The 16,358-nt window shown below is 38.5% G+C and overlaps 1 protein-coding gene across 1 annotated transcript in view; it reads left to right on the top strand.

Annotated features, from left to right (window-relative positions):
• The first annotated feature begins 2,103 nt into the window (after nt 1–2,103).
• MTNR1A (melatonin receptor 1A) overlaps nt 2,104–16,358 on the top strand; it is a 34,323-nt gene continuing 20,068 nt past the window's right edge. Inside the window, exon 1 of the mRNA XM_081269440.1 lies at nt 2,104–2,487. Coding sequence (XP_081125566.1) covers nt 2,295–2,487 — 193 coding nt within the window. The 5' untranslated portion in view covers nt 2,104–2,294. The remainder of the gene's footprint in view (nt 2,488–16,358) is intronic.

Raw genomic sequence — 16,358 nt, forward strand, 5'->3', positions numbered from 1 at the left:
ATGTAGGAATGCTTTTTCCCTGGATTTTAAAGAATCACACTTTGTTTTAAAAGTGTTAGCTGGAATAACAGACTATCACTTTTTTTTTCTTAAAAGAGAGGTTATATATAAACTTCACAGTCTCTTTTGGGTGCTGGGATTGAACACAGGGCCTCATGTATGCTAAGTATGTACTCTACTACTGCTACTAAGCCATTCTCTAATACTAAGCCACATCCTCCAGTTTTAGTTTTTAATTGTCTAATTATGATAATTAAATATATTTCTATTTTTCCTTGTTAATTTGAAAAGTTATTTATAAATAGGTTATTAATGATTTTGTTTCTTAGATATGACATAATAACATAAGCCTTTTCCCCAGTTTACCTATATGACTTTTACTAGTTCATGATATTTTTTTAAATATAAGACTTTCAACCTTTTTTTTTTTGGTATCAAGGATTGAACCCAGGATGGCTTAACCACTGAGCCACATCCCCAGCCCTTTTTAAGTTTTTATTTAGAGACTGGATCTCATTGAGTTGCCTAGGGCCTTGCTAAATTGCTGGCTTTAACTCTCAATCCTCTTTCCTCAGCCTCCGAAGCAGTTGGGATTACAGGGATGTGCCACCACACCCAGCTAAGACCCTTGACTTTTCTTTAGCCAAATCTATCACTACTTAGAAACACTATTGCTTAGTGATGAGATTCATAGCTTTGGAGGCAGAGAGAGCAAAGTTCAAATCTTGCCTTCACCCATTACTAGTGGCATATTACTTAACCTCTCTCATCCATAAACTGGTCCTAGCGAAGCCAAACTTGTAAGATTAATGTGCAAGGCAATGCATAGAAAATAATGACCCCAGTGCTCGGAAACCAGGGCTTAGTCAACGATTGCTTCTATCATTCTTCCTATAGTTATGATTTTTTTCCACTCTGCTATTGTTTCCATGCCTAGAGTTCCTTTCCACCCTGAGGTTGTATACCAATTTACCAACATTTTCTTTAAATACATCTTTGTTTCAATAGTAAATTACTCTCCCCACTGATTTGAAATGTTAATTTTCTCAAATGTACATTTTATATATTGATAAACTTAATGTTTTACTTATTGTATTTTTGTTGTTGTTGTTTGGGGTACTGGGGATTGAACCCAGGGGTGATGGTTCTACTACTAAGCTACATTATTTATTTGGGGACACAGTCTACCTAAATTGTCATCCACCTACCTTGGCTTCCAAAGTAGCTGGGATTACAGTGTGCTACCATTCTTGGCTTACCTAATGTAATTTTTAATGTTCATTTAAATATATGTCACCTTTTTCACCTGCTCATCTTATTCAAATTCCTTTCTCTATACGCCCTCTTTACTCTTTCAAAAGAATCTTAGGGTCAGTTGATATTTTTATTGGGGTGGCATAAAATCTATAGAGAACATGAAAATGTCAAGCTTTCAATGTGAGAACAATGGTATAGCTCACCACGTAAGTAAGTTTCCCAGCAAGGTTTAAGGTTTTTTTTTTTTTTTCCCTCCCTCACTCTACACATAGCTGGTGAAGCCATTTCTCAGCAATCTTACATCGATTTCTGTTGTGTCAGTCCTATATAATTATGTCTTCTGTCTCATTTTCTCTGGTGTTTTAGGAATTACTCCTATCATCTGCAAATACTGATTCTTCCATTTTTCTTTTATGATCTCATTTCGTTATCGGAAACATCCAGCCCAAGTGTTAAATGGTGCAATACCGGACTGAAAAGATTTCTTGATTCTTTTCACATCCTACAAACTGTAAAGTTGATGAGTTAGGTACTATTTTATTTCCATTTTTGCAGATAAGAAACCTGGGGCACAGGATGGTGGTTAAGGAATTTTGCTTCAATTCAATTTAGGGCTCAAGCACGTGAAGTCTGGCTCTTCAGGGTGAAGTGGCTGGTTCTAGAGAGGAAAAAACCTAACCAAGGAGAGCAACAGCGCCTGGTCCCCTGGGTCGAACCGCTTCTCCCTGCTCTCGGCCCCAGGAGGCGCCAGCGACTCGACCCCACCTTCCCGCACGGGGGCGCTGTTGGCACGTATCCCGGGGGCCTGGGAGCGGACCGCAGGTGTCACCAGGCGGTGGCCGCCAAGTGCGGAGTGGGTGTCGGGCCGTCGGGAGGGGGTGGAGCGGACAGGACGGTCGCGAAGGAACTGTCGGGATGAGGAGTAGATGGGGGAGCCATAAAAAGTGGGGCAGCGGCTCGCGCCGCGCTGGGGCACCCGAGAGCGCGGGGCGGCCGGGGCGATGGGCGGGCGACCCTGAGACGCCCCGAGGGGGACCATGAAGGGCAATGGCAGCGCGCTGCTCAATGCCTCTCAGCAGGTGCCCGGCGGCGCGGAGGGCGCGCGGGTGCGACCCTCGTGGCAGGCCTCCACGCTGGCCTTCATCCTCATCTTCACCATCGTGGTGGACATCCTGGGCAACCTCCTGGTCATCCTGTCGGTGTATCGGAATAAGAAGCTCAGGAACGCAGGTAGGTGGCCCCCTTGCTGGGCACCGCGTCCTAAGGCAGCCCCAAGTAAAGGTCAAAGACATTCTTCCTTCAAAACTGGGGACTCCGGATCATTTTTTTTCTGGGTGAAGGCTGTTGGTTTACTTTGTCTTTAGCCTGCCCTTCTAAAATGCCTTTTCACAAAACAATCAGAAGTTTCCAGTCCTTAAGCAGTTGAAAACTTTGCCAAAGTCACTCTTCTTTAAACGGAAAACCCATTTTTCCAGTTGAACATTTCTGGGGTTTATTAGATGGAGAGGCACCGGGTCCAGGTTGAGAGAGTTCCTCCAGACGCCCTTTCAAATGAAATCAATGAACTCATCAGATGCTTGGTTTTACATATAAATTAGTTTTCCCAACTTTGCTAAAATACGAGAAAATATATGACCTGGCAAAATGACAGAGCAACTGTTTTAGCTTTGTTGTCGGGAGTGGTTTTCTGTTATTAGCACATAATTGAATAAAAAAACCATATGCTCCTAAACTTGCTTTGGAAAGCACTTTGGTTCTTGCAAGTAAATAAGTTTGCATTTTAGAAATAGTTGTAGTAAAGAATACATTTACATGTAATATACGACCAGAGCTAATTTGTGCTTCAGTTAAACTTGCTTTTTCCTCCTGGCAATGAATTGAAATTGGTTTATCCAGGGTAGGAACTGGTGGACAATTTATAAATAACCCATGAATTTCACACCTCTAAATATTGTTGAGATGCTTGATTTACTATCCCTTATTGGGAAGCAGATTTTTGGGAGAAGGGATGGGGGAAAATGGCACACTTTAATGTTTCCTCAAAGTGCTATTTTTTTGTTCTAAACCAGATATTGATCAAAGCTCTAATTTTGTTTACTTCCTTTTGAGAAGACCACCCTCCTTTTTGTTGCTTTCTGTAATACTTGGAACAGTGCATGAGTTAAGAATTAGCTAAAAGGGACTTAATAATATGAATTGAATTTGAATTAGTATTGATCAGCCTGTCTTCACAGATATTTGGCTTAATTTAGAGGAAGTCGGTCTTCAAGAAGGGATCAGAAGAAGTTCATTGGATTAGACAAAGGGGAATGAAGGGAAGGGAGGAGGGATGGGAATAGGAAAAAACAGAATGAATCAGACACAATTTTCCTATGTTCACATACGAATACAATATCAGTGAAACTCCGCATCATGTACAACCACAAGAATGACATACTAGGCTGGGCGTCATGGCCCATGACTGTAATCCCAGTGGCTGGGGACACGGAGACAGGAGGATCATGAGTTTTCAAAGCCATTCTTAGAAAAAGCAAGGAGCTAAGCAATTCAGTGAGACCCTGTCTCTAAATAATATAGGAAATAGGGCTGGGGATGTGGCGCGGTGGTCAAGTGCCCCTGAGTTCAATCCCCACTATCAAAAAAAAAAAAAAAAAAGAATGGCATATTACTTAGAATAAGTCATACTCCATATGTGTATAATATTTAAATTTAAAAATATGGTCTACTGTCATGTATACCTAAAAAGAACAAATAAAAAAATTTAAAAAAAAAAAGAAGGGATCATAGCTCTAGGTGAAAAATCCTAGCCACTCTTGCTAACAAGAGATAACAAGTTCGAGGCCAGCCTGGGCAACGTAATGAGAGACCTGTCTCAAAATAAAAAAAATAAAAAAGAACTGGGAGTGTATCTCAGTGGTAGAGCATCCACAGGTTCAATCCTCAGTACCGGAGGAAAAAAGCAGCTTTCGGGGTAGATTTGGTTCTGAGCCTGTGTTAATAGAATGAATTCTTGGGCCAGCCCAATGGTCGGTGTTATTGTTACCCACTTTACAGAGGAGGAACTAAGAACACACATTGGTCTTATAGACTGGAAGCACTGGGCAGGGTTTAACTCACAGAAGGATTATCTAGAATACAACATGCTTGGTTGGCATCAGTAACTACAGCCCTTGGGAAATTTGAATCCTTTGTGATCTTCATCCAAAAAAATATTCACGTGCCTGGAACAATTCTGATTCCTGTGTGTTTTACGAAAAATGGGCCTTCCACACTATTGCTCAGCACCTTTTTGAGAGGACCATTTATTTATTTATTTTAATATTTATTTTTTGGTTTTAGGTGGACACAATGTCTTTACGTGGTGCTGAGGATCGAACCCAGTGCCTCACGTGTGCTAGGCGAGCACTCTACCACTTGAGCCCCAACCCCAGCCCCTTGGGAGGACCATTTATAAAATATTGTATTCTCATATCTGACTGGGAAAACTTTTTCTGTGAAACTTTTGAACTTTCATATTTTTGTAATTGGAACTTTTTGTTTAAAGGTACTGCTGTTATGGTTCAAATTATTTGAGGCTTTGTAGAATAGATGGTAATTTGAAATAGTGATAGAAGTAGCTGATTCAAATACGAGTTTGGGGATTCTTATTGTATTAGTCAGCTTTTCATTGTTATGACAAAATGCACCCCCCCAAAAAAAATAAAAACTTAGAAGAGGAAAGATTTATTTTGGTTCATGGTTTTAGAGGTTTTCATTCCATGGTTGGTTCCATTGCTGTGGCCCTGTAGTGAGGCAGAACATCTTGGAGGAGAGGGCATGATGCAGCAGAGCTACTCAGCTCATAGTCAGTGGGAAGCTGGGGGGGGCGGTGGGGGAGCAAGGGGGAATGGAGGGGAAGGAGGAATGGGAGGGGGAGGGGGAGGAAGGGACCAGGGCATGCCCTCATTGACTTACTTCCTCTAAGTAGGTTTCACCTCCAATAGTTTCCACCCCTTCCAATCATGCCATCACATTATGAATTTATCAGTGATTAATCCACTGATGAGGTCAGAGCCCTGATGATCCAATCACTTCCCAAAGCCCCACCTGGGAATACTGCTGCACTGGGGACCAAGCCTTCAATGTGTGGGCCTTTGGGGACCATTTCACATGCAAACAATTAAACTTCTTAAAAGTTCTTACTGGCCCATCTCAGTGGTACCATGACTCTAATCCTAGCTGCTAGGGAGGCTGAGGCAGGAGGATCACAAGTTTAAAGCTAACATCAGCAAAAAGTGAGGCCCTAAGCAACTCAGTGAGACCCTGTCTCTGAATAAAATACAAAATAGGGCTGGGGATGTGGCTTAGTGGTCAAGTGCCCCTGAGTTCAATTCCCAGTACAAAAAAAAAAAAAAAGTTTTTATGGTTAATCAGTACTCCCCATTTCAATTAAATTTCTTTTGCTGGCTTTAAGAATGAAAAGATTTAAAAAAGAGGGAGAAAATGGGAAAATAAGATAGGAATTCTAAGGCATCTAAGCTTTGAAAGAATACTTTTTTCTTATACATCTGGTATACTTGTAGAGTTATTTATGTCCCTTCCTCCCCTTAAGGGAGTATGTTGGTGTTTGACCTCCTAAGGAAGAAAATCAAAATATTTAACTGCTTGCCTGGGAAGACATTGGCTAGTCAGATCAGACAGTGTCTAAACAACCACTAAGGTTTAAAGTACTGGCAGGATGTTTGCTTTGATCCTGTCCAAAATCTGATAACTAGAATTGATATTCACATTATATTTTCTGAGTAACTTTTTTAATATACTGGGAGGATCATTGCAGTGGAATACTAAGATTTTATCTTTGCTGTTATCTACCTTCTGATTTGAGAAATCAGTTTTTATCCCAACTTCATGTTCCACTTTTGTCAAATACAAATATTAATTTCATCTTTTAGCCTCACAGGATTGTTGCAGTTACCTACTGAAATGATGCATATGAAAATACTTTGGAAAGGAGAGACTAGGTAATGCCGTGTATTTGAATATTTTTTACTTTTTTAGCTTGCTAAAAATCAGACTTGTGATTTGCACACTTTTTATATGTAAATTATACATACAACTTCTATTAAAGAAAATATAAAGTAAGAATTTAAAAAAATCTTCCCTATTTAAAATTTAATTATCTGGCAATCTAACCTGTGTAGGCTACAACCCCAAATTGGAAACTGGCAAAAAATAACAGGCTCTTACCCACAGCCAGTTTGTTCTAAAACAGAGTTCCATAAAACTGTGGTGTTAAGGTCTAGATCCCTATTGAGGTAAACACTAAATTAAGAGAAAGATAGGCATATATTGGCAAATGGCACAGTGGAAATAGATTCATTAAAAGCAAGTATAGGGGCTGGAGGTCTCACTGGTAGAGCTTGGGCTTAGTATGGGTGAAGGGCCTCAGTTCAGTTCCGTGTGTGTGTGTGTGTGTGTGTGTGTGTGTGTGTGACACACACACACACATACCGTAGTTCTGATGATCTGATCAAACATAACCTTTTGCAGGAGCTCTGAAGAAACAGAAAATACTGCTCACTATTTACTGTTCCTGAAACCCTGCAATACAATACCCTATTTATTAATTATGACTGATCCATCTAAGAAAGACTGATCCATCTAAGAAAGGTCCAGTCATGTATAGTTTGTTCTGCTTTAGAAGATAAGATCTTAATACATTTTAGAAAAATGCCCATCTTAAGCAATACAAGATTTTTTAAAAAAATCTGGGTGCACAGCAGAATAAACTGTCAGTAATTGTTAGGGAAAAAAATCCCTTAGAATCACTACAACTAGGTGCTTGACACTGCTACGCCATTCTTGTACTTGTTTCTTTCAGGTTTCTACAGAATATGGTCTGTATCCCTTCTGCATTACCCCTCAGAGAGGTTGCACAGAGTATGAAGAAAACATGGATTTGTGGCCTCAGAGATCTGAGTTCCCCCCTTGGATGCAGCAGGGTTGCTGTAAGATGCTTGTAGGTCCTAGGCATGCTTACTTAAAAAATTATTTTAAATTGAAACATGACTTGCACATAGTAAAGTGCATAAAATGAAAGTCTACAGCTTAATGTATTTCTCCATATGTATATACTTTTCAGAAAGGACTTGGGGGAAAAAAGTAGTGAGAAATGGTAGTTCAAATATGCACAACTTGACTAGAATTTATGGCCAAGCCTGAGTTCTGAAAAGCATCAGCCTTCTTTTTTTTTTACCTTTCACCCTTTAGGAGTCAATCGTTGTCTGTGTGGACTTGACTGCTAGTGTTCATTCCTAGGCAACAGCCCACTGGCTGCTCATCACCCTTACCCCACTCTCTGACGTCAGAGCTGTAGCCTTCCCATTGAGAGGCCTGGATGGAGCCCGTGACCAGTGTGCACCCTACCCTGGTTTTTCTCTTCTCTTTCCCCTCCTTCCCTTCCCATTTCTTTCTCCTCATTCGTTTCCTTTCCTTCTTTCCCTTTGTCTGCTTCTGACTCCTTGACTTCCATTCTTGTCTCATCACCGTAATTGGATTCTATTTTAGTAGAAACCACATTCATATCTTGGGTTCGGAATTGTGTCTGTGTGTATCAGTAAAAACGACAGCCCTAAACCTATGTGCACATTGTATTCTATAAGTTCATTTGTGAATTTCTTTTTTTCTTCTTCTTCTTCTTCTTCTTCTTTTTTTTTTTAGTTGTTGAGGGACCTTTATTTACTTATCAATTTATATGTGATGCTGAGAATCGAACCCAGTGCCTTACACATGCTAGGCAAGCACTCTACCACTGAGCCACAGCCCCAGCCCGGTTTGTGAATTTCTTAAAGGAATATTTTACATGATGTTTTGGCTCTTACACTAGCCCACAAAGTCATGCAAACCAGCCATGTGGCTGAAATAATATTTAGATTTGCCAAGTCAGTTGAGATCTGCGAACCCCTGGAAGCAACCTACCTGGCTCTGAGTTCCCAGCCCCTTGGGATTCTGTGAGAGTGGGACAGAGTGGTGTTTAAGGGATCAGAGGAATGCTTCCTTACTGCCTCGGAAATGTCAGGAGAGGGCTCAGAGAAAAACAGACAATGGAGGATGGATTTATGTCAGAGATGGGGCAGAAACAAGAACAGTCAGCTCTACACATCCATGTGTTCTGCGTCCCCACACATCCACCCAACTGAGGATCAAAACCATTCAGAAAAAAAATAATGCATCTGTACTGAACATGTGTAGACATTTTTAGCCAATATTCTCTAAACAATACTACCACAACTTACATAGCATTTACATTTGTTTTTGTTTGTTTGTTTGAGATGGGGTCTACTGTTTTGTTTAGCTGGTCTCAGATTGTGGGCTAATGGGACTCTTCTGTCTGAGACTCTGGAGTAGCTGGGACTTCAGGAGTATGCTATTGTTTCTGGTTTAGCATCCACCTTGCTTTAGGTGTTATGAGTAATCTGGAGATGATGTAAAGTGTACAGGAGAATGTTCATAGTTGTCATGCAAATATCACGTCATGTGATATAGGCACCTTTGGGTTTGGATATCCACAGGAGTCCTAGAACCAATCTGCCGTGGATGCCAAGGGATGCCTGTACAAGTATATGTTCATAAATTGCTCCTGTATTGGGGACAATCATATTATATAATATAGAGAAGTCCTTTGATTTTCCTGATTATTAAGCTTATTACAGAGTTGGAAATTATCATGTTATGAAGTTGACTAGCTATGAACAGTTTCATGAATACAATATTATATATGTAAATATACATGAATAATAGGCATCAGAGATCTGGGAGAGTATGTCCTTAGGAAAATATGCTTTCCTTTTCCTAAAGTCTCTGGTTCATTTCCCTCTCCTCTCTTCTTCTCTCCTCTCCCCTCCCCTCCTCTTCCTTCCCCTCCCCCTCCCCCTCCCCCTCCTCCTCCTCCTCCTCCTCCCCTCCTCTTCCTTCTTCTTCTTCTCTATCTCTATCTCTATCTTCTTCTTGGTACTGGAGATTGAATCCAGGGGTACTTAACCACGGAGCCACATCCCTATCCCTTTTTATTTTTTATTTTGAGACAAGGTCTTGCTAAGTTGCTTAGGGCCTCAGTAAGTTGCTGAGGCTGGCTTTGAAATTTCGATCTTTCTACCTCAGCCTCCCGAGCCACTGGGATCACAGGTGTGTGCCACCGTACCTGGCAAGAAAATGATCTCTTAATGACATCAAGTTTCCCCACTTTACTTCCCAAGGAATGTTACAAGTTTTAAAAACTTCCCACATTTTCCTCTCCTGGAAAGAGGATGAAGTAACCAGCCACACAGGAAAATTCAAGCTTCCTTCTGTGGGACTATTTCTGATTAAGGCACGTGGATTGGTGCTCCAGAACCTCGAGGTTCTCAAGGGTAGGGTGAGTGGGGAGTGCTCACAATCAGCTATGAGCTATGGTGTGTGCCAGTGAGCAATTCTCCTGACTGAACTAACTTTCGTGACTTTGGTTGAGCCAAGGTGAGAGATTAGAAGTGTAGTGACCCTATCAAGATGTACGCACTGGGGAGGAATGGCCTAAATAGGCGGCCAGCTGGGTCATTCACTTTGCAACAAGACACCTGTAGGGAACAGCAGGGCTCAGGTTCACACAGGTGAGCCCATCATTCTCACCAGGCATTCAAAGAAAGGTGGAAAGGAAGCCCTTCACCATGTTATAAGCATTTCCAAAATAAAGAATCAAACCATCTCTCCTGCAGAGTCAATTCAGGATGTCTGTACTAGGGTCATAAAAGTGACTAGCTACATGGTTTGCTGATTGGAAGACTGGTGCTCTGTGAGATTTTTGAAAACACAATCAGAAAACAAAATATACATACAGGAGATAGTTGCCCAAATCCTGAAAGAAAAAAAAAATAATGCATTTGGATGCTCCCTCTAAATCATTTTATCCTATCAGGAATATTTTTTCTCTCATAAAGACACTTTGCATCTTATTCTTGTCTCATATTAATTGCTATCAATAAATATCAGATATAAGTATCTGATAGATAGAATGGTATAAAAGTCTAGCTTTTGGGACTGAGCAGTTGGAACAGATTCACAGTATGCCTGAAAAATCTGATTTAATGCTATAAAACTTTATTTTCCTTCTTCCTTTTGTGGCCTATAATCAATTTTACAAAAACTGCTGACCATTTTTTTGTTGAACTTTTCCACTTAGTGGAAAATCCAAATAGTTTACTAGGCCCCTATCAAACCAATCCCAATGATTATATAAATTAGGTTTTTAAATCTACAATTTTATTTTTAAAAATTTATTCATGAATTAGCATTTGAAACATTTTTGAGACATTCTGGGTCGGTGCTCTGTGACCTACACAGGTTCCCATGAGAAAAGTAAAGTACAAAACTGGTGGGATTGGACTTCCTGTCATGCTTTTACAGAAGCTGGTTTGACCTGATTTCTGACTTTTATAAGATAGAAAAATAACTTCTTGTTTAGAATGTCTAATGTTTTCTATTTATAGGCTCAGAGCACTTTTCAGCTTTCAAAACACTTTCCCACAATTTGTTTTATTCATTCATGTAATAGTCTCCTCAAATAGATAAGAGATCTGAACCCCAAATTTAGTTATATTATCTGTAATTCTTATTCCAGAATACAACCCAGTGTGGTACAGTGAAAGGAACATAGGAATTAAAGTCAGATGATCCAGGCCAATTGAATCTTATATCTGCATACTTTTATTTGTAGTATATTTGAGATCTAGTTACTCAATTTCTCCATCTATCCAGTAGGGTTAATACTTTTATTCTCATCAGTCTGTCTGTCCATACATCCATCTATCCATCCATCCATCCACCCACCTGTTCCCCACTTACTATTTTGTTACAAAGTACTGTACAAATCATAGTGTTATTATATTATTTCTATTATACATTCTATGATTAGTTTTTTAGGTTGTTTTATTTTTAATGTTCACTTCTTTTTAAGTGTATTAAAAAAATAAACACTAGGAACTAGAAAAAAGTGAAATCAGCCAGAAATTGAAGAATCTAATGCTCATTAATGATGTTATGCAAGTACTACACAAATTCTCTGATGTCTCAGCTTTCCCTTTCTTAAGAACCATTATCTCTCCCTGACAAATAGGTCTCAGATTCACAGGCTAATTATTTTATTATCCACACTCTTCCCCAATTTTAAATGAATTATCTCTGGAAACTACAGTAATTTTCTTGGGACAAGTACACCACCAATTCACAAAATTAAGCCTTAAACTGTATTGTGCAGACTCACAGAAGACTTCAAGTCAACAAAGTCCATGCTTCAAACAGTCTCCTGATAGATTTCTTGTTAGCACTGATGTCCTTTTCTTATAGTAGCTCTCTGTGATAGTTGAATTTACTGATTCAAGCCAAGTTTTACTTTTGAAGATATTCTATTGATTTTTTTTAAGTTGCAGGTATAGCAACTGGTTAAAGTGTTAGGGTTTTTTTTTTCTGATTTGTGTAGTACATTGTTATATAACTCTTTAAAATGTTTATGAATTTGCCAAAGTAATTCCAACCATCCCCTAGAAACTTTAGAACAGTAGTTTCAGACTCCTTAGTACATGCTTGAATTTGAGTCTGATCTTAGGTTCCACCAGCTATTCCTCTCATAAGAAATTATTCCTGGTAGCAGTTTTGAGGATTAAATTAATTATGGATAAGATAGAACTTCTTTTGGGGGTAGGAAGGATAGCACAATGAATCAGACATTATTGCCCTATGTACATATTTGATTACACAACCAGTGTAACTCTACCAGAAGGATGAGAAGTTATACTCCATTTATGTATGATGTGTCAAAATGCATTCTACTGTCATGTATAAGTAGAATAAAATTTTTCTCTTGGAAATTTCGAAAGTTAATCAAGACTAAAATAGTCCTATGTTAAACCTCCCCGTATTAGTTTTTACTAGCATTTGATGATTCTGCTTTTTAAAATACCTACTTTGAAAAGTGTCTGCATTGGAAGCCATATTAAATCAACATGCTCTTTGGAGTTTATGCTGCATTCTTTATTATCACCTTCTAAAAATAACTAGAGTATCTGAGGTGAATACTAAGATCTTTTCCTGGTGTCTGGAGTTTTTCCCTTCTTCCTCACTATTTTGAAGTTACTAGCTTGCCAATATACTCTGTCTTTAAAAGAAGAAATTCACTTACTTTCTTAGGGTTTTCTCAGTTACCCAAAAGGAAATTAGTGGATATTTTTTAAAAGATGTGTTTATGTGTATGTAGAACTCTGTGGGTATCATCAAATCATTCATCTCCTCCTCTTCATAAAGACAGTCCCTTAATCAGCTCTCTGTTTTTCTCACCTCTGGAATAGGTTGGCAAATCAAGTTGACCTGACTTCTGAGGACTCTTTCTGGTGTCTCCCTAACTTCCAGTAAAATTTTGATAATGCCACAGATGAGAAGTAAACTTGTGGGTTTTCTGGTTGAGATGCTAAGGGCTTATCCTGCTAAGGAGTGCACACTTCTGGCAATCACATTGAAGGAGTTAGTCTCAGAAGAAGAGACAAAAAAATAAAATACATCTACTTGGTGCTGAACACCATTCAGTTTATTGTGGGTACTTTGAGTTGTTGAGCTTATGGTTTAAAAGGGCACTTACCCGCTTTGATGTTGAGCAGTTTGGGTGCTTACTGAATTGACTATTTATTTGAGTAAATAGTCATTGCATTTCTGTGATATGAGGCAGAATATGATTGATCAGTAAATTCAATGATTTGTCAGAATGAAAGAAATTGTGCTAAATTTATATTAAAACATGGTTCCTACTTTCAAACATGTTTCTATCCAAGTACATTAAAATTTTTCTTCTCTTTATTAAAAATCAAGTAAAAACGAGACACAGAGAACAAAAGTAGAAGAATAGAAACATACAGTAGAAAAGCTTTTCAAGAGAAATTTGAAAGTTGGTTGGTAGATGATAACCGGAGCCTGAAGCACTCCTGAGAAAGTTTTTTAAAGCTGTTACCTTAGGATGAGAGAACAACAGATGAAAACTAGGGAAATGTGAAAACTAGTCCACACATAAAATACCATCTACTGGAGTCAGAATTAATGAAAGAACTTCAGAGAAATGAGCCAGTGATGGAGGCAAAACAGAACGATGTGAGAGTAATAATACAGCCTGAAGGACACCTGTTGGCAAAGCATGGGTTGAGAGCTGCCTGCTAACTTAGATTGCTATTTAACTTCTCATGTAGCTCTTACATGGCAGAGGATTAGTGATTTCCTTTTTATTACTTTCTTCCCTGCCTCAGAATACAGAACTCTTTGTCTTTTATGACCTGGGAAGGGGTATGTGCTTCCATCCCCCAGGCATCCCTTCCTTCTTCTCTATTTAAAGGCCTGTTGGATTTCGCCATGTGCCAGGTGGAGGACAAGGGACTTGGGACACAGTTCTGTGACAAGCCAAACTCTGTTAATTTGCTTTTATTTAATATTTGGTGTACATTTTAATTTTTACTTTTGAGAGTTTGTCTGCTAATTAATTTTAATTTCATTTCTATCTTTTGTTCTTGTTTTTTATTATGCTTTTAGCTTCTCATTGATTGTTCCCTATACTTGAGGAGTTTGTTATTAGTTTTTTTTTTTAAGATTCTTTCTCTCTCTCTTTCTGTACCTTTCTACTTAAGTTGTTGTTGTTCTACTTGTTGCTGTTGTTGTTGTTGTTGTTGTGTGTGTTACACATATTAATTTACCAAATAAGTTTTTAAAAAAGATTTTGTGTGTATGTATGTGTCTATCTAGCTATACATACACATACATATACATGTATCATCTTATGGAGAAAGTATTTCTTATGCATGGAAGATTAGTCCTATTGTAGACACATTTAAAAAAAAAATGTTCCCTCTGAAGAATGTGGATGGTCTCTGGAACCAGATGGCCTGAAGTAAAACCCTCGCTCTTCCATCCATTATGTGTGATCTTGAGCAAGTTATTGAACTTTAATTTTCTCACTCATTAATTTGAGACAATACTGATGTTGCAAGGGTTAAGTGAATTGCTATACCTCAAGTTCATTATGACTAAAATGTAACATTACAACAAACAGAATAAATTATTTAACATAAAGTTATGACCGGTGAATGAATACCATGTTATGTATTTTTATTTTTGAGGTGAATGTATTTTTATTTTAACACTTCCAGATCTTTAACTACTATGTATATATGTCAAAAATGAGACAAATTTTGAATTTTTAAAAACTACTTTTATGAGAATCTTAACTTTTTCTTCTTTTGTCTCTCACTGATTTAATTACATAAATTGGCAACATTATGATTGTACTAGTTTTAAGAATGACAATTCTTTTGGAATTTGACAATTTAGATCTATCAAGTGCAATTAATCTGTTTTTTTAAACTGGAGTTTTTATTGAGTCCTTCAAGGTTGGGGATAATGTCTAAGGATATAAAGTCTCTATCTTAAAAGGCATTAAGGTGGATTTTTTTGGTTTTTTTTGTTTGTTTTTGTTTTGTTTTAGTTGTAGTTGGACACAATACTTTTACTTTATTTACTTATCTTTACATGGTGCTGAGGATCGAGCCCAGGGCATTGCATGTGCTAGGTGAGTGCCTACCACTGAGCCACAACCCCAGCTCAACATGGATTGCCTGTTTATGTGGCTGAAATATTACATATTTGTCATTAGCATTTTATCTTAAATTCTCGAAGGTGAGTGATTGTGCAAACATCAGTAGTTTGTCTTCAGCACAAGGAGGAAAGGCTGAAGAATGAAGAAGTCAATTGGGCTATAACATGGGTGCTTTATACACTATAAGTTTCTCCCTAAACCATCCTTCTGAGAAAAGAGTAACCAGATCTAGATAAATAAATAAGCAGAATTCTTAGCAGGATTTAACACCTTCAAAACTGACTACAGCACATACCTGTTTAAAAAAAAAACAGACTAGGGATGTAGTTCTGTGGCAAAACACTCTGGGTTCAATCCCTGGTACAACAAACAAACAAACAAACAAACAAAGAAAAACAATCCAGACTAGAACAAGAAGGTTATTTGTACTTTATTTTAAATGACTTGTGCTAGTCTCTTTTGTTGTATAGGTACTATATTAATACAGCAGTTAATGAAATCCATCAATCGACTTTCTTTATAGCAGCAAAGTCAACAATCAAGTTAAAGAGTAGGGCAAGGAACTGGGGACACAGTGAGATACAGAACAAGACTGAGGAGCTAGGAAGACAAGAGGGGTCAGGGAAGCAAGAGAACAAAGACGCTCTCAAATGAGACAGACAGTGTGTTGTATGATGGGGGTATGATGTGGATAATATGTTATATAAACACAATATGATGCCATCAGTACATTATATGAATGATATTATTATGTTAACAGTGTGTTATGTGAACAGCGTGTTATATACACAGGGCATGATGTGATCAGGATATGATATAGACATGTGTTATATAAACAGTGTGATGCGGGTAGTATATTGTATGAATGACGTATTATGTTGACTAGGTGTGATGTGAACAGCGTATATGAAAACCATGTTATATGAATAGGGTATGTGAGCAGTGTGTGGTAGAACATGGTGTGATGTGAATGATATGTTGCATGAACAGGAGTGATGTGGACAATGTGTTATATGAACAGAGAATGATATGGGTGGTGTGTTGTATGAATGAGATGTTATATTTCAGAGACTTTAAGAAGTACTTGGGAGTTTACATAATGTGGTATAGGCAGAATGCAGATATTAGAGGAAGGTGGATGAAAAACGGGTAGAAAGGAAATAGAGACTGCAATGGGCAGCCTTGCTGGAAATGTTGAAGAGAGTCAAAGAGGCTGATAATCAAAGGGGGAAGGAGGATAAGAAAAGGATTCTTTGACTTGGACAGACCCCTGCTATTGCAGAGATGATAGATGGAACCTCCTCATTTGTGACTTTCTGGTCAGGGGCGGGAATCTTCTGTGAAGTGGAACATCTGGTTTCCATCACCAAGGAACAGAAATAAGAAAGTGGGTGTGGCATCACACCTGTAATCTCAGCCACTTTGGGAGGCTGAAGCAGAAGGATTACAAGTATGGGACCAGTCT

The sequence above is a fragment of the Spermophilus citellus genome (assembly GCF_964194105.1).
Source record: "Spermophilus citellus genome assembly, chromosome: 16".
In the NCBI taxonomy this organism is placed as follows: Eukaryota; Metazoa; Chordata; class Mammalia; order Rodentia; family Sciuridae; genus Spermophilus; species Spermophilus citellus.